The sequence below is a fragment of the Pundamilia nyererei genome, unplaced genomic scaffold, assembly GCF_000239375.1.
Source record: "Pundamilia nyererei isolate P.nyererei 1_Seehausen unplaced genomic scaffold, PunNye1.0 scaffold00109, whole genome shotgun sequence".
Classification (NCBI taxonomy): domain Eukaryota; kingdom Metazoa; phylum Chordata; class Actinopteri; order Cichliformes; family Cichlidae; genus Pundamilia; species Pundamilia nyererei.
In genome coordinates, this window is record NW_005187510.1 from 1,371,753 (window position 1) to 1,392,718 (window position 20,966).

Here is a 20,966-nt window from a genome sequence, read left to right on the forward strand (position 1 = left end):
GTGGCTGTTTGATAAAGAGGTCCTGGGAAGTAGCAGAGGGGTTGGCTGAGACTGTCCTGTGGACTAATTTGCATATTGACAGACCTGCACATACAAAGGGGTAAATCTAAGCCTTTTTAGGGCATGGAGAGACAAGTTTTTGGGGAAAATCTAACCAATAAAAAGGTAATTTAATTAAAGAAATGACCGGTTTAATTAATTTTGAAAGAGGAACTTGAAATCCTTCCCATGTCTTTTTACAGTCTTTATCAAACACCTTCTAGTAGCAACTCTTCACTTTTTAACCTCAGAAAAAACATTTGGTCGGTTATTTTGAATCACCGACTTCATTTGTTCTAAAATAAGGTTTCAAAAATGTTTTTTTCCCCCTTGGAAGATAAACGTTTTGTTATTCTTTGATGTTGTGGAATTCTCTGTTTTCAGCTCTGAATTCTTTTTGAGTGCTACAACTCTCTGTTAGACTGTCTGGCAATAAGAAGATGTTAATCCTTTTATCTGCCTACAAACCAAACACAGCCTTACAAAAGTCAATTATGTGTTAGTTTTATAGCTCCTGGGGCTCGCACAGCCACAACTAATAACTGGATGGTGTTGACATTGAGACATATTGATCCTCAGGTCAGAGCAGTGGTTGCCCAGGGCAGATTTGGGGATTTTAAATGGAGGCTGGAACAGTGAAAGTGTAAGGGGAAATTTTTGTTTTTTAATAAAGATTGTCTCTCAGATTTTTTGCCCCGGGCGAGACGCTGAACACTGGATGCTGACTGGTCTGGTTGTTTCTTTATTGATTTCAGACTGGGATTGGCAGTGGGCTCACCATGGCCTCTGGTACTGACTGTCTGGCGAGTGATTGATTAATTAATTCATGTAAAATCCTCCTCAATTTAATTCAAAAGGCACCAGAAGGACAGCAAATCACAGCTGGACAATAAAATATTTGGATTGAATTTGGCTCTCTTTGATACACGTGTGCCTCTTTTTTTCTGCGTGACACAGTTTGTGAATGCATTTCTTTGTTTGAATTTGCTATTAACAAATATGCGCCAAACGGGTTTTGAGCTCAAATTACATCATTAAAAACATACATAGAGAAAGGTGATTCAAAAGCCAAGATATGTTTAAGCTCCCTGTTCCACTGCAATGACATAAGGTGGCCCCTAGAGGGAGGCAGAGCACCATATCGTTCAGTGGCAGGACCTTTTACACAGCGATTCTCTACAAAACTCAGTGAAGGTTTTATTCAAAGTCTCTGTCCATCTTTGCCCTTTTGTCAGTACAAATGTGATCACTGAAAAGGAAAATATTAATCAAACAATGTTTATTTGAGAAAGAATTTTTTGATTTCCACTGGTACAGTCATAATGCAACATCATGTTACAGACTTTCCTCAGATTATTGTGAAAAGATGCCTTTGGTACAACACTTCATGACTGCTTTGTCTTCCAGTACTTTTTAAAAAAATTCCAGCGCTTTTCAATATTTATGTGTTGTCGTCACTTATTTCACAGTAACGCATATCAATAAGAAAATTCTAAACAGAGCTTCTCTCATATCCCAACATCACATCTTGATGATGACAGTGCACATCAGTAGTCACCATGCCTTCCCAGGGTTTGCCTGGTCTCTATATCCAGTGCATTAAAGTTTGCATGACTGCACACTCATGCTGTCCTCAGGCCAGCGGTACGAGTCAACAACAAAGTCATCATAGTCACAGCTGTAGGACAGTGAGCGTATATAGGCTCCTTTGTCGGACGGTTCAGGGCGAAGTGTGGCCATGTTGTGCTTGTAGGCAAACTCCATGATCTGTAACACACAGGTTTTCATTGTTTCATATAACTGGACCCAGATATGACAATATGTATCTCCTGCACTGTGTGAATCTGCTGAGCTCACCTTGACTGCCAGTTTGAAAGAGACATCCCTGATGGTGCTGAGAGGAGGATACAGTCTTCCCTCTGCTAGGTGCTCCTCAGTCACCAGCTGAGCAAGAGCCTGTTTCAAAGCAAACAAAGAGCAGGTACTAACAGAGAGCACAACAAATTGAAAAGGATGCATATAGACTATAGACTGTGTGAGTGAATGTTTCACCTCTGCTGCAATGAGGAATATTTCCTCAGTAATGTGCGGCAATGAGCAGGCAGTGACGCCCAAGCCCACACCAGGGAAGATGTAGGCATTGTTTCCCTGACCTGGGTAGAAGGTCCTCCCATCAGGCAGTGTCACAGGATCAAATGGACTACCACTGGCAAAAATGCCACGCCCCTGCATCACAGAAAAGTATTTATAAAGTATTTACAATGCCTGTTTTCATTAGGGATGATCCTTCAAATTGGACACGCATTGGGATGCACAGTCTTCAGCACCTCTGTGAATGTATAGCACTGTTCAGCAGTACATTCAGCTTTGCTGGTCGGGTTGCTGAGGGCAAAGATGATGGGGCGTTCATTGAACGAGGCCATGTCCCTGATGATCTGCTCAGAGAAGGCTCCAGCAACAGCTGCCACACCTGGGACAGTAATGTGCTGTTTATTCCATTTGGCAACTTTTAGTTGTTTTAGTCTTCATTTTCAGCATATTCAAAATGACCTCACATTCTCACTGTAGTCTACAAATGCATCGGTGACAGATAACATTATACAATGTTTTACCTATGATAGCTGTAGGTTTCAGTTCCTGCACCACATCCTCCAGTTTCTTCATCTGTGGGTGCTCATGTGCGAAACTCTCTTTCTCATGAGTCAGGTGGTCCCGACCCTAAGAATGAAAATTAAAGGTGTTCAGTTATTAGTAGAAACGTCAGAGAACAGAAAAAAAATGGGTCTGAGTTAAATATGCATGTTTATAACAGATGTTTGCAGGTTAAGTAAGGTACCTTGACAATGAGACCTTTAGAATCAACCATCCAGATCTTTCTCATGCACTCCTCTTTGGAGAGCCCCTCCTTCACCATGGCCATGGTGATCAGTTCAGCAATCCCCATCGCTGCCTGTGAGCAGACAGAAAGGATAACAGTAGGATGGTGGGAGCTGATTGGCAGATTTAGTTTCACATGACTAATCCTGCCATAAAATCGCATCAACCTCACAAAAGAATATTAAACCGTAATGTCTTCTTTGTGTTAGAAAGTGCTGCTAACTATGGTGAAGAGGATTGAGAACAGTCTTGATTAATGGTAATGAAATCACTGTACTGTTCACTAGTCAGAGTGCTGGTGCTCTCTTTTTACAGCAGAATTAGGTATGTTCTGTCAGCATTAACAAGTCTCTTCTTCAGAATGAATTTTGCACTCACCTCTCCTGCTCCTTGGAACACGACGGTATGGTCACTCATTTTGCTTTTGGTGATGCGAAGGGCGGCCAGTAGTCCTGCTACTGCTACTGCAGCAGTACCTGCAGATTAAGACAGAGGAACTTTAGTGCTTGGAGATAATGCAGCTTCACAGGGTTTTTTTTTTTTTTTTTACCGCAACTCTTCCAGTTTTACATTCTGTGTGATAGAAACATGATTCCATAACCAAGCGGGACACATGGGATAAGAGACTTTGTATGCGAGCCTGTCACATGATCACGTCATGTGTCATCCAATCTTAGCTGAATGATAACTAAAGTATGAACTATTGCAGGACACCAAAGTGGTATAGAGCCCAGATATTGAGAGGTGAGGTGCGCATTTAACTTTCTGGGGACACTGCATCATTTTGACTGCAAAGCCAAGCAAGTGACAAGACTCTCAACATAAGTCAGCAGAGGCATGTATGAGGGTAGACTGCTAACCTGAGTCTGCTGCTCAGAGGCCAGGAGAACTCTGCTTTGAGAGACATTTTTAAATAGAATCTAATAACTATTTTTGAGATTTTCTGACTCATTCTTATCAGGACTCAGCTTATCTTAAAGACCTCATAGTAACATATCACCCCTTAAAGCACTCCTCTCCCAGACTGCGGGCTTACTTGTGGTTCTTGGGTATTTGAAAGTAGAATGGGAGGCAGAGGCTTCAGCTTTCAGGCCCCTCTTCTGTGGAACCAGCTCCCAGTTTGGATTTGAGACACAGACACCCTCTCTACTTTTCAGCTTAGGCTTAAAACTTTGCTTTTAAGCCTAAGCTTCTAGTTAGCGCTGGATCAGGCGACCCTGAACCCAAGCGTAGTCACGTTTCTATAGGCCTAGGCTGACGCTTAGTTCTACTTTACTAACCTCTTTTCACTCTATTGTATTTATACATCACTCTGCATTTAATTATTAGTTATTATTAATCTCTGGGTCGGTTTGACAGCGTGTCTTTTGTTATGTCCCTCTCTCCTCATCCCCAACTGGTAGCAGCAGATGGCAGCCCCTCCTTGAGCCTGGTTCTGCTGGTGGTTTCTTCATGTTAAAAAGGCGTTTTTCCTTCCCACTGTCACAAGTGCTTGCTCATAAAGGGCCATCTGATTGTTGGGGTTCTCTGTATTATTGTGTATTGTATTGTATACTGGGTTTTTACACCTTGAGGCAACTGCTGTTGTGATTCTGCACTATAGAAAAAAGATACAATTGAATTGAAATGTAACTGAATTTTTTTAACAACACCTTACAGAATCCAAAGAGGCTGTAAGTAGAGCAGAATGTGAGCAGATATTCCAGGAGCAAACTTCAGTGCTGACTGATTATTGTTACTGCTTGTTTTTATTCCTATTGACTTAATTTTTTTTACTGTATTCAGTATAAAACCTGAAGTTAAAGTAGGAGTTTACTATCCTTATAAAGTCTGACTGTTTTTCATGTGCAATTAGCTGCCCTCAGCGATGTAAAAGTAGAGACTGTGACTCTGCAGTAACATTCCCTTCAGCAGTAGAAATGTACCTACAGCTAAAAAAAAAAGCTGCCCACCTTTTACATAGCAGGAAAGCTGTCATTAACTTAAGTGTTTTTTAGTCTTCTTAGGGCTGGTTATTAAGGATGCTAATGAAAAAGTCACAGGGAAAACTTTTGGAAAGTTAAAAAATACAAGAGCTGAAGGGCAGTTTGGTTTTGACATCTGGTGTTTTTCCTCAGCTTTTTATCAGCTGTACTGACGACTGGTTTATCCATCCGTGTGTGCGTGTGTTACCTTGGATGTCATCGTTGAATGTGCAGTACTTGTTGCGGTACTTGCTCAATAGGCGGAAAGCATTCACATTGGCAAAATCTTCAAACTGAATCAGGCAGTCCATTCCATACCTGTGAACACAAGAGCCGCATTACATCAGGCTGAGCCAAAACAGAGGATGAAAAGGAGCAGGGGAAGGAGAGTCGCTATCTTAACATCTCAAATTCAGCCCACACGTGTACAAAGAGCATTTTTTTCACTCCAGAGGGAGGTGCTCGGCAACAGCACTGCTGGCTTTTTGGTGCAAAAAGTTAACAACTGATTGAATTCAAGGTCTCAGCTTACAGAAGAGCACTGCTTTGTAAAATGTACAACAGCTGGTCACAATGAGCTTCAGTGAGAGAGGTCAAACATCCGATAAAAGTCACAAAAAAGGTGAGATCGGAGCAAAAGAACACCGAGCAGTGTTGGGCTCGGACCGCCTATCACATGCAATCAACACAGGAGCCGGAGCTTATGAGCTCCTACAAAAAACTTTAAACAACCAACCAAACATCAGCCCAGCATTTCACATCTGTAAACAAGATAAAGCAGCCAAATGAAAGTTTCCATGTCTTTCAGGGATTTCCTGATTTTTGGAGAGCAGAAAAAGGTTTGCAGATGTAGGAGAAGGAAAGCTTGGCCTGGTGTTTGTTATCAGCATACTCGAGCTTGTTTTCTTTTTTTAAAGTGTTACCCTTATTGCAGTCTTTGACACTTTGGATTATTTTTATGTTAATTTTTGATTTCCGCTTATATTTCATTATTGCTATGTTATTTGAGTTCTGATCCTCTTTAGTTTTCTAGGGTTTTTGTACCAGTTTAATTAGTATTTAAATTCTTGGTTTCCATTAAGCATCAGTTCCTAACCCAGCCATGGGGGGCTACAAGCCAGTGTACTCCTACAGCAGTATTGAGCCCAGGCCTGTAACAATGTGGAGGGTTGCATCAGGAAGGGCATCTACCCTAAAATCTTTACTAAAGCAGACATACAGATCATGAAGAATAAGATTTCCATACACTGGTTAACAATGAACACCACCGATGCTGTTGACCAGCGGACAAGCCGCTTTGGTGACCCCTAAAGGGAGCAGCCAAAAGAAGAAGAAGTATTACGTTCAATTTCTTATTGTGAGTTTCCTCTGTGTTTATCACTTAGTAAACTGGGTGAATGATACTGCATTCAAAGCCGAACTTTATTGACAGCTCTAGATGGTCCAGCTAGTGCTAAAAAGTCCATCTATGCTGAAATTTCAAGGATATAGCTCTGTAGTCAAGAATCACGAACTTCTCTAATTTTGTAAGAAACAGCTGTCACAATGGCTCTTAATCCTTTCTTTTTTAAGCATTTTATGTAAAATACAGTCTTTAAATAATTTAAACCAAATTATACTCTCTTAAAAAAGCAAAAAAAAAAGCACATCTCTCATCCAAAAAACTTCAGACTCCTTGGGCTCAAATGCAACAAGCCCACCAACTTTGAGTTACATCGCATGAATCGATGTCATAAAAGTGAAAAAACAAGAAACCACACACCTGCCTAAACACAGATTCCTGAATTTTTAAATGAGATGGCACTCTTACCTAAGCACACACTGTAAATAGCTGTGTTTTTATTTGCTCCCAGACATTCGCTTTGCCCCGTTCTTCTGTGACGAAGAAGACTAAAACAGATACAGATGTATACAGTCGCAGGTAGAGAGCTGAGAGCTTTGCCATTCTATTTTATTTTGTAATGGTGTTTTAATGAAGACAGCTGGAATCTATAGTAATGATTGTGAAGCAGTAGCACATGAAGCTAGTAGCTGCTATCCATGAATGTCCACTAGCTCCAAACATGCAGCTTTTTCTCTTTGAAGAAAAGCCTTGCACTAAGTAACGTTACAAGTAAGACCCTGCAGCAGACTTTGAAACTCTCACATTAACAAAAGATGTGTGAGATTACTGCATCAAAGTGCTTTAAGTTATGCGACTCTCTAAGAGTATTCAAGAACAGCAGAGAACTGTTTGTGCTCTAAGTCAGTTTCAAGACCATAGGAACATTAGGAAAGGGTGAGCTTGTCCGAAACCCGTATGAAAAGCAGAGCTCATGTTTCAGCAACTGAGTGATGGAGGAAATTGGGGACAGGCCAAGCAAACAGAGCGAGTCTCTTCTAACACCTGCAGCCCTGTCAGTGAACTGAGCAGAGAGAGAGGCCAGACATTTTAAAAGTTCCTCACTTTCTTTTTTCTCTCCCTTTTCAGCCATTTCATAAAACTCCCATCTCGGACCACAAAGGTGTGAGATTGTCTGCGCTGTTACGCAGACGTCTCACTAAAGCTGTTTCCCACTTGTTCCAGTGGCTGCTAAACTGCTTAGATTTGGAGGACGGCGGAGGATGGAGCTGAGCGGAAGCGAGGCTGTAAAAGAACGCATGAGAAGCAACCTGAGTTCAGCTGTAATAAAACCTGATGTCCTTGTGAGAGAGTGCCATTCCTTGGTCAGTGTTAATCCTCGCTGCAGCCACCAATGTCTTGTGTAGAGACTGACAGTGTAGCTGACTTACCGCCAAGACTACAGCAGTGCTGAAGAGAGAAATGTGTTTTCTATAAAGCAGTGAGCAGCATTAAAGCACTGAGAGCCTGTGCAAAGAGGAGGGATAATGAGGCCAAGAAGGGAGCTATAAACTTTTCATTGTGTTTGGGCTTCAGGAAAAAGGAGACAGGCGACGGGCGAGGATAGATGTGGCCTTGCCCAATCGCCAGCACAGCGCCCTCTGGTACGGTTTGGTGTAACTCTCTGCCGGAGAGGTCACACCAGTTCACGTAGAGCAGAGGGAGCGTAGTCCTCTGTGAGGGGATAATAGTGCTCACTCAATGCAACTATTCTCAGCAAAACCGTCAAAGCGCTGACAGATCTGGATTCAAGATCTGAATTCAAGACAGGTCTTTTGAGAGATATTTCAGAATGACTAAGCTGGAAACACACGCATATTTATGTGCATTCACTGACCATAAACTACAGACTGACTCTCTGTGGTTGTGGCAGAAAGAAACGAGCATCTTCCTGCTCCAATAAAGATAGGGGAAGTGTTTCTGACAGCATGTATTTGTGTGCCTTGCTTAAAACACAGCTCACATTGGAGGCCGTTTGTGAAAATCAGTTTTTTTTTTTCTTGATGACCTGCTGAAACCTGACAATGTACTGGTTTTCCAACTGAATTGAAAAAGTGAGGAAAAAAACTGGACAAAGAAGCAGGATTTGCTTTTATGTCTGCTTTAAAGTATCAAGGGCAGAAACCTAACCAAGCCCAGGCCCACCCAAAAGAAGAAAAAACACTCGGCATACTCCTGACTGTGCTGTGAAAAATGCATTAATCTCTGAGCACAACTGGGGAGAGGTGCACAGGCTGTGCTAACGCAGAATGAGCCGTAATTGTACAAAAACAAAATGCAGACGTTTAAACAGAAGGTTCCACTGTGGATCCTGTGCCATCGGTTGTTACGGATTGGCAGCAATTAAATTAATCAGTCATTCAAGTCCACTTTAAACTTAAGTAACACCATCAATGAAACAGTCAGTGGGCATCAGCACTGGAACAAAGAGCCGTAAAAAGAAACAGGAGAGTAGTAAATGCTGAGAACAAGGAGTGAAAAAGCTGCTATTTGAGGGCAACTCACATGTTGTTTTAATTAATGTGTACTTTTTTAAACACTTAAAGGGCTGTGCCTGGGTAACAACACAGAAAAAAGGGTCAATGTAACGTTGATAATATCTCAGTGTCATTTAGTTTTACAGTTATTTGTATGAAGTATAATTATGAATCCTACTAATATACTGTAAAATAATTTATATGTTTCTTGCATTTACTATTGCTTTAAAGTTCAGCTTTGAAATGCTGAAATGTAGTGCGTAAGAACCTTACAATTCAAAATGAAGAACAGGACTTGCTGGGAGGTTTTGCGACTTGATGCTCATCTACATTATATAAAACAGTGACTTTTTTTTTTCTCTGGATAGGGGTGAAAGGTCACGTTTGGTCTTGGAGCCTTGCATTGTCAACAGCGGTGTCTGTTCACAGAGTTTCTGAGTAGCAGAAAGGGCCTCGTGGGAAAGCCCTCAAAATGGGACAGAGGGCAGGAAAAATCAAACAGCTGTTTAAGAATGTAAAACAAGACAGTGAAAAGTGTCAATTCTCCTATGGCTGAAACCAAAGACTGTATATAAAAGATGGACTTTAACACCATGAACCAGAACAGTAGCTAACAGCAACTTGTGGCACATAGTCATTGTTTAGTCTGGTATAGAGTTTCATATGAAAGTTACTGTTTTATTTAAACCAATACATCATTTTCAACTGTAAGACTAAGCAAAGGACAGTCATCAGCCCTCAAATTTTACATACCATCCTTATCCTACACCACTGGTTGTCTCTTTTATTCCTTGATTATGCTCTTAGAGGTTTCTGATGCTGACTGAGAAAACAGGTTTTCAAAGCTTATTTGAAGATTCTGCTATATTAGTGCTAGCTTTTAGTGTAAGCCAATCATTCATCCTCCACTTCAACGATATAAATGATCATGTGAAAGCAGGTGTTTTAGTCAATTCAAATGTATAAAAACAGGAAACAACCACACAGGCAGTAAAGCCTACAGCCCAAGCTTTCCTTTCATGGGACAGGAATCTGAGCTAGTGGATTAGAAAAAAATAGGTCCAATTTTTACTTAAAACCTTCTTTTCCCTGTGATTTGTGACAAAATGCTGTCAGAAAAAGAAAAGGAAAGACTCTCAGGCTCATTGTTTTCAGATTTTATAGTCTCTTGGCACTTACTGCGAAAGCAGTCTAATATATTGAGAGTAAGTGCTTACGACAATAATATTAATGTTTGACAGTATATAAAAAAAGAGACAAGAGCCGACAGACGCATTCCCATGTGGCGAATCACTCAGACGTTTGGTGTTATGTCTGTATTTCTGAGGAGTTAACGAGTGACCCAGCTCCCACAGGAAATGTGATCTGGCTTCATCTGAGACTTAATGAAACTTGACTCTCCACTAAGAGGAAGTAGGTGGAAGTCATTTATGCTCGCACTGGTCGAGGAGGGGGAGACTAAAATCAGAGGAGAAGATTTGAACTTCTTTTGGTGCATTCATGATGGCTGCAAGAGCCAAGGTGGACCTCAGCAAAGAAGGTCACGGACAACGGTGCTCTGTCCAAACACAGCTGTCGAACCAGTGTACATACACGTGTGTTTGTGTACACACACACGGCTGTCTGCTCCCTCCGTCCCTACAGGGGTTTGTGGCTGAGGCCTTAATAAATTCCCAGCCCCTTCTCACTCTCCAGAGAGCAAGCATCTCTCAGCACACATTATTTCCTCAAATCCCTGAGCCGTCATTAAAAAAAAGGCACATTCTGCATTCTTTCTCTTTTCCTCTGTTGGTCCTTTTACCCATATATACGTCCATCAGTCTGTCTGGCTGTTCCTTAGTCTCTCATTTCAAAAATTTTAATACATTTGATTGCACTTCTATAGTTTTTGCATGCTAGTCAGAATTATCCATGAAATACCCTTAAGTCTATTTCTGTAAAATATAGCACAGCCCTTCCTATGAAATGAACAACACTATATAGTATGTCAGAGAGTACTTTGGCCTCCAAGGGTCTTTTAATGAAATTTATTCACCTAGGGTGTTTTTGATTTCTCCTCTTTCAGCTCTCTGCATGGTTTCTTCATACAGGAGTCTCCAGGTAGGGCCCTAAAACTTTTTTGGGCACACCTTGCAGGTCTCCAAATCGAGCTCAAATACTTTTGGCCTATCCATTGTCTTTCTCCCCCTCCTACGATCCATGCCTTCTGGTTATTAGTCTGTTTTTACTTTCCATAAACTGACTTTTATCTGATTATTGTCACCCTAACTGAAACAATCAAAGGAAAATTGTTTTCCCCATTTGCAATAATTTATGCTTGGCTGTATGGCTCTGTTCTGGGATCTCCTCTCACTCTATGTGAAAAACATCAGGTAAGGACAGCGGCAGCAAGAACAGCATCAGTGACAACACAAAGCAGATGTGGATGTGTGTGCATTGCATTGAATCATATCTGTTATTAACCTCTGTCTCTCTTCCACAGCATGTGTTTATCCTGTCTTCCTTCTCTCACCCCAACCGGTCGCAGCAGATGGCCGCCCCTCCCTGAGCCTGGTTCTGCAGGAGGTTTCTTCCTGTTAAAAGGGAGTTTTTCCTTCCCACTGTCGCCAAAGTGCTTGCTCATAGGGGGTCATTTGATTGTTGGGTTTTTCTCTGCATCTATGAAGCACCTCGAGGCAACTTTTATTGTGATTTGGCGCTATATAAATAAAATTGAATTGAATTGAGTATTTCAGTCGGCTATCTGTTATATTAATTATACATTATTTAATCTAATTCATTATCATCTCAGTGTGTTGGTCCAGTACAGGACTGAATTCTTGAATACAGCTTACTTTAGGCCTTTCCTTTTTGAATTCCTGTGTCTAATACTAAAATAGCACAGATGGCATCTAAATCAAACAATTTCCATTTACTTGTTTATCTCACTGGCTTCATCTGATTTTTATTTATTTATTATTTTTTTGCCCAAATCTATCTTTTAAAGTAATGAACACTTTATTGTGACCTCTCTGGGTTTGGATAACTTTCTCATTCAGACCACTATGGACAACTGTGATTTCACAATAGACCACAAACTTGCACAAAGGGCAAAGATACTCTTTTGTGTCAACCCCACGTGGCCTTGTGCTGGTGGTCACCACTGGTGATGGGACGCGGCTATGACCCACAGACAGAACAACCTAAAAAGTTGAGATAATTCTTAACAAATCCAACAGAAAAGATGTCTGCCCCAAACTTGGCTCTGTGGGACTAATATTTAAATTGAGATGCACTGTTTTGACACAGTGGAAGAAATCCAGGGTACACCAGAGTATGCAGGTAGCCATCTAAAAGTAACAGCAGTACCTGAATAATCACAGTAGTTCAAAAGGAGCTGACCTTTAAGTAAAAAGCAAAGAAATTTAAATCTGGTAGCCTATGTTTTGGGCTTTTTATGGCCATTTTTAAAATGGTATTCTTTTTTTACTTGAGTCTAAAAAAGTTTAAATCATTTTCCAGCTTTTTAAGGAAAAAACCTGTAAGCGCTGCAATGACGGTTGCAATGCAATGAAAGTGGATTTCTAAGTTTGAAGTAAATTATCAAAATGCTGAGCAGAAATGTGAAGTTCAAAGTTTCCGAACCTCGGCAGAGCTGTGGCTTACCCTGTGCTGTGGGTGTGTGCAGCAGCAATGAGATTATGAGATAATTACTTTCATTTCTGCTAGCAGACAAAAGCACCACTGAACCTGATTCTTTTGTGGAGTTGGGAGTCTGGCCTGAAATCAAACAGCGGGTTGCATCACCAACCATTTGCCTTCGAACTAAGAAGTATTCCTGAAACAGCGGATTAAAAAGACTTCTTCTTATTGATGATGAGTCAATCTGGAGTATTTTAGTTCACGTTTAGTTTCTTAGAAAACTAAACATGAATATTACTTAAAAGACTGCAGAGCTGTAATCATTCATTGAATCTCTGAGCCCATAATTATTCATTTTCCGCCAATCTGGCTCCTTTGGGGAAAAAGCATTGCTGTTCCCTGTATTTGGGAAGCTACCCGGTTATTAGAGTCGTGGCTTGCTGTTGCCAGCTGGAGGAGGCCCAGACCCAGACTTCTCCCTCTGGACTCCAGCCTCCCTGGGTTAGGATGAGGCTCTACCAGCCATGTGTGTGTGTGTGTGGTTGTAATGGCTCCATGGTACACAGACATGTCTGAGACTCCAGTAAACACAGGAGGTACCAGTCCCAACAAGAAGCAATAGCACGTCCACAATAATTTTAGGTCAGAAAAGCAATAAACTTTAGCTCTGATAATACAAATCAAGTAAGTGACCATATAAGACACTAAATAGTTCAGTGCCTTACTGTTGCTCCAAGTGAAAGAAGCCAAAGCTAACCACTAATAAGGTTTTGCATGTCAACATGACATCACAGATCTCAATTACAAATTCTCTTTGATTGGGAATAACACGACCAGATACTTTCCCTGCACTGGATTACTGGGGTAAACACACAGAAAAGGCACATTCCTCCACAAACCAGAGGTCTCCACCAGTTGTGTGAGCGTCTTTCACATTCTTTGTCACATTCTCCAACCATTTAGTATAAACCAGTTTATGACAAACAACAAAGCTTTCCCTTTATCCTTGAAAGAAAAGAGCTCGATCTTGATTTATTAATAAGAAACAAATGTTTGTGGACAGGTCCAGAATAGTTGCTGCCTACTCAATAGCTAGTCAGCTGGTTTCAGTCATCTGTCTGAAAGAAACATGCCAATAAAATAAAAAGCTTCACTGACTCTCTGATCACTTCTCAATAAGCCAATGCTACCACTCAGCCAGTAAGCAAGAGTTTTGATGAATATTTCTTAGCAACCTAAACTTCAGAAAAGTTCAAAGAAGGTGAATCGATGTGACTCAAATTCCAGACCCCTGAACCCCATGAAATTTGGCTGCATGGTAAAGCATGCACCGACCATGCTAAACTGCTTAACGTTTTCCCTTTAAGAGCGCAGCGCGCTGAAATGGCGATAGCAGGCCCCAAAGAGGAAGTGGGCAAATAATAAATTGAAGGTAAATATGACCATACCTGTCTGATACAGCCTTCATAAATTCATCCAGCAGGTCATCGTAGGCCTGGCCTCGCACTCTCTTATGTCTCAGTCCAATGTAGAGAGGGTCTTTCAGCAGAGCCTGTAAAATCACAGGAAGGAGAGGAAAGGGCAACACATGAGAGAGGAACGTAAAAATCCTAGGAAGACTGAAGCTATGCAAAATAGCACTCCTAAACTGATACTGCAGAAGCAGAGATATTGCCTATTTTTTTTACCCTATTCTTTGTCAAACTATGCAGTAGTTTTGGGGTTTTTTCTAACTAAAGATTGTAAAGTGAATCCAATTAAAAATTTCCACTTTTCCATCATCTACAATGAAAGATAACAACTGATGGTAGAGACAAATGAAACTAAGAATGTAAACGTGTGACTGCGTGAGCTATAAAAAAAAACTGTTTTCTAAATGTACAGCAACTAAACAGTCAAAGGGACCCTTCAGGCTGAGGAAATGAAGGATTGACCTTTGACCTTTGAGTGAAGTGATAAAAGCAAGTGTGTGTTTAAGAGACGGGGAGCGAGGGGGACACTGTTGTTTGTTAGGTGAACCAAAATTCCTCACTAGAGTGACAGAGTGCCCACAAAGTCTGCTTTGATGCATCAGGGCATATTTCACCTGAAATCTGACATGGTCAGGGATGGAGGAAACAAATTACAATTGCTCTCATGTCCGTAACAAAGCTGATTTTCGTGTGTGCACACACAAAAATTAATTGGTAGGAAAACGTCTGTAAACACTCTTCAGGAGAATTCATGAGCTCAGTTGCAAGTTTTCAGGTCATGAAGTTCATTTTGTAAATGATCAAGTAAATGAGTAAAGTAGTACTTTTTAAGAACAAACATGACAAAATGTGTTTCGATACAAAATAAGATAAAAAAAATTGCTTATTGGGTAACGACTTTTCAGCTTGCAATGTCCTTGTTTTCATGGTCTTGTTTCCCCCATTTGTGAAGTCTATTTCAATACCAAGATGGCGACAGTGAGAAACCGTTTTATCATTAATGATTTGTTTTTTGTACCTCAGCAAACGATAGCTATCTAGTTTTGCTTACTTAAGCCTGAGTTACACCCACCACCATTCTGGCTTGATCTACAACCTGCTTCAGATGATAGATAATGACGGGTGAAGAGAACTAAAATTTAAGACATTTGTAATAATAATATCCTGTGATAACAAGTGTTTTCAGAACACAACCTGAAGCACAAATTCAGGTCTTTCATCCTACAGCATGGTGCACCTGTCACATGCAGTGTCTAATAATACAAAAAACAATTTCTAGCTAAATCTACACGTGCTGCGCTCTATAAACACTGACTTCATTTGTGATGTCCAAATTTGGGGGAACTGCTCCACAGTGCAGTCATGCCTCGCTGGGACAGACGACTTTTACTTATGGAAATGGATAATTAAAGGGTGGCACTACGATCAACGCGGCTTGGAGAAGGGAGAAGCCACCTTTCCATGGCAGGGTCAATAGTCACCATGTCCAAGAACAGCTCAAAAAGCTTATTTAAGACAATATTTATTTGAAGTTGACAAGTCATTTCCTGGCAGTGGTGGCCAAGTTCAACTGTAACCAAAACAAGCAAAACATTTTCATGTGGTCCCACAAGAGTTCTGATATCCCTGATATCCGAGGGAGCAGCAAAAGTTTTTTGTGTCACTCAGTTCATTTAGTAACTGCAAAAAAATCAAACCCCTGCTTTTTAAGGTGAAAGAGAAGAAGTCGTGAGTGATTTTCAAGTGTTCTGACCCCGTTGACACTGTGCTGAACTGTTGACATGAGTTGTCTTTCTGTCCCAGATTATCTGCTGCTGATTGGCTAAGCTGTCCTTTGTGCTGCGCAGGCCCTCTTCTCTCAGAGGGGATTAGTCCTCGTGTATGGCTTTACAGTCTGTGCTTGTGAGACACAGGAGCTCCTATTTCACTCGTTTCCACACTAAAGACTTCAACTTCAAGATAATAATATAGATCTATATTCAAATGACTTGTTGTGCCTAGTTGAGTTTATATACGTGTCGCACACAACATTAAACTTTGAATAAGAGGTGAAACAAAACTGAACATTAACACTGCACATCTTCTACCTGTCTGAGCCAGAAGACACCCAAGCGCTGAAGTCTGATAGCCCACCCAGGACTCGCACAAACAGCATATTGTTCAGGGTGACATCACACTCTCATTTCAGCATGAGTCAGACCCAGAAACAGACAGACAGACACAATCAGGGGAGATAACAGGGTGAAGCAGAGAAAAAAAAATGAGACTACTGGAGAAACTGTTTACTTTCCTTCATGCTGTGTATCTGTTTCTGAAACCCTCTCCCTGCAAGCTCAAGCTGCTTTGTTCGCATCTTCTCTGTGCGAGAAAGCAATAAGAACTGTCCAGATACAGATATTTTATTCCTGGGTCTCACAATAGTTTACACAGCTCACACATGTGCTGCTTAAAAAATAATAGCAAGATAGTTACAAAGCATGCTCATAAACTAGTCCAGTTCTAGTTATTAGGAGGAGCGGGCTCAACACTTCCTCGCAATCCATCCATTATCTTAAACACTTTTTAAGTTCAGGGTCACAGAGGGTGCTGGAGCCTATCCCGTCTGTTCTAGGGTAAGGGCAGGGTACACACTCGGCTGGTCACCAAGCTATCATAACAGTCGCTCACACCTACAGCCATTTTAGAATCACCACTTAACTGGGGGAAGTCTTGGGACTGTGAGAAGAAGCTGGAGTACATAGACAAAATGCAAACTCCACACAGAAAGACTCCAGTTTCGATTACAACCAGCACTGCTGTGAGATGTCAGTGCTAACCAGCACACCACCAGGCCAACTAAATCTAACATATAAAGAATAAAAGTGCATTCTAATTCCTGCAGTGACTGCTGTCCTTCAGTCCAAAGAAAGCAACATACAGCTGCAACACATAAATAATGGAGCCATTGTGCTCGCCGTGTCGTGTGCCGAATTTGGCATCACATTCTGTGTTGCGCGCCACAATCTTTGTGCTTCGGCCAATCGTGCACCTCTCGATTTTTGTAAACTGGTACGCTGCGCCGTGGTGAAGACATGAGTTTACAATCGTGTTGCTTCAATGATTTTGCTGTACGGAAGCTCAGAGACATACAGATATACAGAGGGAGATGTTGGGACAGTTTGAAAACTTGAGAGTTTGTGGAAAAAACATTGCAAAAAAACACTCGAAAAAGTCTTGGCTTCCAGTTCTTAATAATAGGGTTCTTAATATTTGTAGGTGGGAAGGAGAAACCTCCAACCGAACCAGGCTCAGCCGTCTGCCATGACCAGTTTGGGGGTGAGGGGACTGAGACAGGACAAAAGACGTACTGTGGAAGAGAGCCAGAGATTAATAATAACTAATGATTAAATAAGTGAAAGGAGATAAGGGAAGAAGAACTACGCCCCACAGTAGTCTAGGTTAGCTTAGCTCAAGCAGAAAAGGTGGAAACAGATTAAAACACCAAATTTACACGCTGGTACGGATTACCATGTAAGGTGTTGGAGTGGTGTGAGTTGACTGTGTTACCTCTGGACAGAGACGTGCTTTGGTTTTGCTAAGCTATGCTAAACAGTAAAGCTGCTGGCCTTACAGTGGCAGCAATCTTTTCATCTAACTCTTGGCATGAAAGAAAATAAGTCAGTGTCACAAAATGTGAACTTTTGGTTTAAAGAAAAAACAGAGGTATGTCTAGCTTGTGGGGGCCTGCATTCTTGACTGTTTGGATGGATGCCTGCCTCTCTCTACCCCTACATCCACTCAAGGACACACATAATCCCATAATAACAGCCATTTTAATAATTAGCTAGTGCTACCACTACCACATAGCCTTCCACCTCCATCTGCTCCCATCATTCCTGCAGAGTGAAGCGAGTTACCAGTGGCAGCAGGCAAGCCTCCCTTCCATATCAAACTGGTCCTGAAGAACCACACATGTACACACTCACATAGCAGTCTATTTATCCTATTACGTCTCATTTATTCTGTCATCTCTTTAGAATAACAGAAAAATGGAAGTCACCCATGGCCAGGCAGACCACAGCAAAAGCTCTTGTACAGCTATGCATAGGTTGAATGAGCAGCAGAAATATATATCTGTATGTTTGTGAGTGTCAGACATGTATAGTAAATCTTATATCTAACACAACATTAAAGGAATGTGCTGACAAAGAAAGACTCTTGAGCTCCTTTTCAAGATTTAAGAAGATTAATATAAATCTAATATTCAGTGGTGGTGAAGTCACTTGAAAAAGCAATACATTTATCAGTGTATGTGACTCAACATGGAGCAGCAACACTCAAAAAAATCCATCTGTTTCATAAGGCCTTCAATCTTAAAATAGTCTGAACATATAAATATGAGATATGTTGAGTTCTCCTCTTTGTACAAGCTAACAAAGCATCTCTGAAATAATCAACATCCAACTGAACTGAGATTAGCACTGTACTACAAGAACTTTATAAGATGGTACATACTTAAGCAGTCAAAAAACTGTGTCACTGTTTTGGAATGAGGTAAAAAGACACTCTGGGATAAGAGCAAGTATGGATCAAGACATTCTATAAAGACCTGTTAAAGCTGTGCTGTGATGCCCATAAATGTCTAAAACTGCTGTCATGTACCCAAAGATCCGCAGACAGTATTATCACCCTAAAATAACATCACTTAAACAGAGCAGAAGATTCAATGTGGAAAACTAGAGTCTGTAGCGATGACAGTACGGGAAAAGGTCAAAAGGTAGAGCAGGCTTATAAAGATAAAGAACTGAGGTGCAGGACTTGGAAGAATGACTTATTCCAGTTACAATGGCAGGAAAAAGACTAATGTAATATTTTTTTATGAGGTTTCTAGGAAGAGAGCAGTGTTTTTGTTGTTCTTATACAGGGGACTTTTGCTGTGAGCCTAAATTCTCTGATGACGACTGCACTGAGAAAATGTTGTCTACAGTTCATCAAAGAAGACATCACCTGCATGTTCTCAAAGGTTTTCTTGGCCTCTGTCCAGTCTTACTGCTCTTTGAATTTCTTCCTGCTGCTTAATATTTCTTCCTACACTTTACTTGCGCACTCCACTACTCTTTGAAACGTCTCATCCTTAATCCACTTGAGACATCTGCTTGGAATGAAACTAAAGCCCAGGACTGAGTCATCCAAAGATGGTCTTGGAAAAATGAAGGATATCTACTGACGGATGGATCTCAGCTGTGCTGGGCACACAAGCATCTGAGTGTGCCACGCCCTTAGCCAAGGCCAAGAGTTGTGTATATATAGAAGCACACGAAGGCTATTCTTAGTCTGTTTAAGGCTACACAAACACGTGCTCCATGCCCGGTTTGCATCGTCTTTCAGAGCTGCTGACATGCAGAACAGGGTCCATAGATGGATGACTACAGCTCTGTTGGCTGCTACTCCCACAAACTGGCAAAGAGGAAAGGTGCTTTCCCAACTGGCACCCATCAATGGAGCTGCTAGCCTTGGTTAGGTAAAGGGTATTTCCTGGTTGTAAAGTGTGAGATTTGTTTTCCTTTCTCGGCTGACTTCTAGTCTTGCCCACCAATGGGGGGATTAACTGCTCTAGCCCAAGGCTATTTTATTGAATTAGTGCCTGAAAAAAACATACCTTAATTTAATCTGTAAAAGCCCCACACTGTTGGACCAACGTGAACAATCTTGGGCTTTATGGATAAATGACACGGGAGAGAAGTTTAAAAGACGTTTTTCACCATGGCCACAAACGAAAACAACTTCAAGAGGTCAAATACTTCTAAAGAGATACAAGATACTTCAAGAGACAACAACTTAATGAGCCCGTGATACAGAAGTCATTCTTCATCATAACCATGTAGACAGCCAAGTGTGCCATATTTTGCACTGCTTAGGGTTTAATACTAAATATCTCTCTAAAAGGTTACAAAATGCACCTCGCAGTACCTCTAAAGCTCACAAATCAACATGTCTGTCTGTTTGTTTAAGTTCTTTTCAATTCAGTAGAGTATTATAAAAGTACCAGAAAAGATAGAAAAGATGCTGCTGTAGGGACTCAGTCATATTCAGAGCTCAGCTCTTACCTCATTGTCTGTTCCAACGTCCAGCATGACAGGTAGGCACTGCTGTGGTGGCATACCTCCACAGGCTGTGTAAAGGGCCAGCTTGCCAACTGGGATTCCCATGCCATTGCAGCCGAGGTCCCCAAGCCCGAGGATCCTCTCTCCATCCGTCACGCACACAGCCTGTTAATAGATTAAACTGTCAGCCATAAAAACAGCATACAGAGGTCACACCAGAGATCTTATTATCTTATTATTTTTATTAAAAATCTGTGCGTGGTTCAGCTACATTCTGGTTAGAAGAAATCACTCAAACCTTTTTTTTCCCGTATTGGGGATATCAGATTCTTGCTAGCCACATTAAATCTGATTAAATAAATGACTTTGCTTCGCCTTATTTTGTTTCAACTCCAAATTTCTTCATCAATACAAGTCCACCCCACTACCAGAAAACATGTTTTTTTCCTCAGAGTGAGCCAGGCACTCCTACACCACCTGGCTTTCCACTCACAAGTCACTTTACTTATTAAGAGATAAGTTTCTCAGTGGGTTGTTTCCACAGTATATATATATATAAAAAACAGTTGTGTAATGTTTAATATCAGCAGCAGAACAGTTTAATGCAAAATGTTCCTAATTTGGAGCGTTTTTCTGTTTTTCTTTTTTTCTTCAGTTCTTTTTTCCAGCACTGCTATGACGCAGAAAACTCTGGCCCAAGGATTTAACAGCCTTTTTCTCCCATAATCTGAATGTTTAAAGAGTGCCGCTAGCTTTCTGAATTTAAAATCCACAGCACCCTTACTAAATACCATTAGCAGCTTGTTTTTTCTATCACTTGCTAATATGTGACAGAAAAGCAGCCAAGTCCTGTCAGTGGATGGCTACCTTGGCTCCAGCGTGCCCTCTGTTAAAGTAGGGCATATTAGGCGAGCTTATCATAAGACCACCCTGACAACGAGAGGCGGCATGTCAGTGCCGAGGTAAATGCCCTGCTGTTGACAGCTGCGAACAGGTGGCTGAGGCTGCAGGTATATTTGACATGCCAAGAATGCCTTCTGGTGTCGTCATTC

The 20,966-nt window shown here is 41.2% G+C and overlaps 1 protein-coding gene across 1 annotated transcript in view; it reads right to left on the minus strand.

The window, feature by feature from the left end:
- Positions 1-1,301: 1,301 nt before the first annotated feature.
- The window catches only part of me1 (malic enzyme 1, NADP(+)-dependent, cytosolic), a 75,138-nt gene continuing 55,473 nt past the window's right edge, over positions 1,302-20,966 (minus strand). The window contains exons 5-14 of the mRNA XM_005741299.1: positions 19,918-20,079; positions 13,808-13,911; positions 5,089-5,198; positions 3,295-3,392; positions 2,876-2,989; positions 2,652-2,757; positions 2,367-2,509; positions 2,092-2,265; positions 1,897-1,995; positions 1,302-1,806 (exon numbers count right to left, since the gene is read on the minus strand). Of these exons, the coding sequence (XP_005741356.1) occupies positions 1,639-1,806; positions 1,897-1,995; positions 2,092-2,265; positions 2,367-2,509; positions 2,652-2,757; positions 2,876-2,989; positions 3,295-3,392; positions 5,089-5,198; positions 13,808-13,911; positions 19,918-20,079 (1,278 nt within the window). The 3' untranslated portion in view covers positions 1,302-1,638. The remainder of the gene's footprint in view (positions 1,807-1,896; positions 1,996-2,091; positions 2,266-2,366; positions 2,510-2,651; positions 2,758-2,875; positions 2,990-3,294; positions 3,393-5,088; positions 5,199-13,807; positions 13,912-19,917; positions 20,080-20,966) is intronic.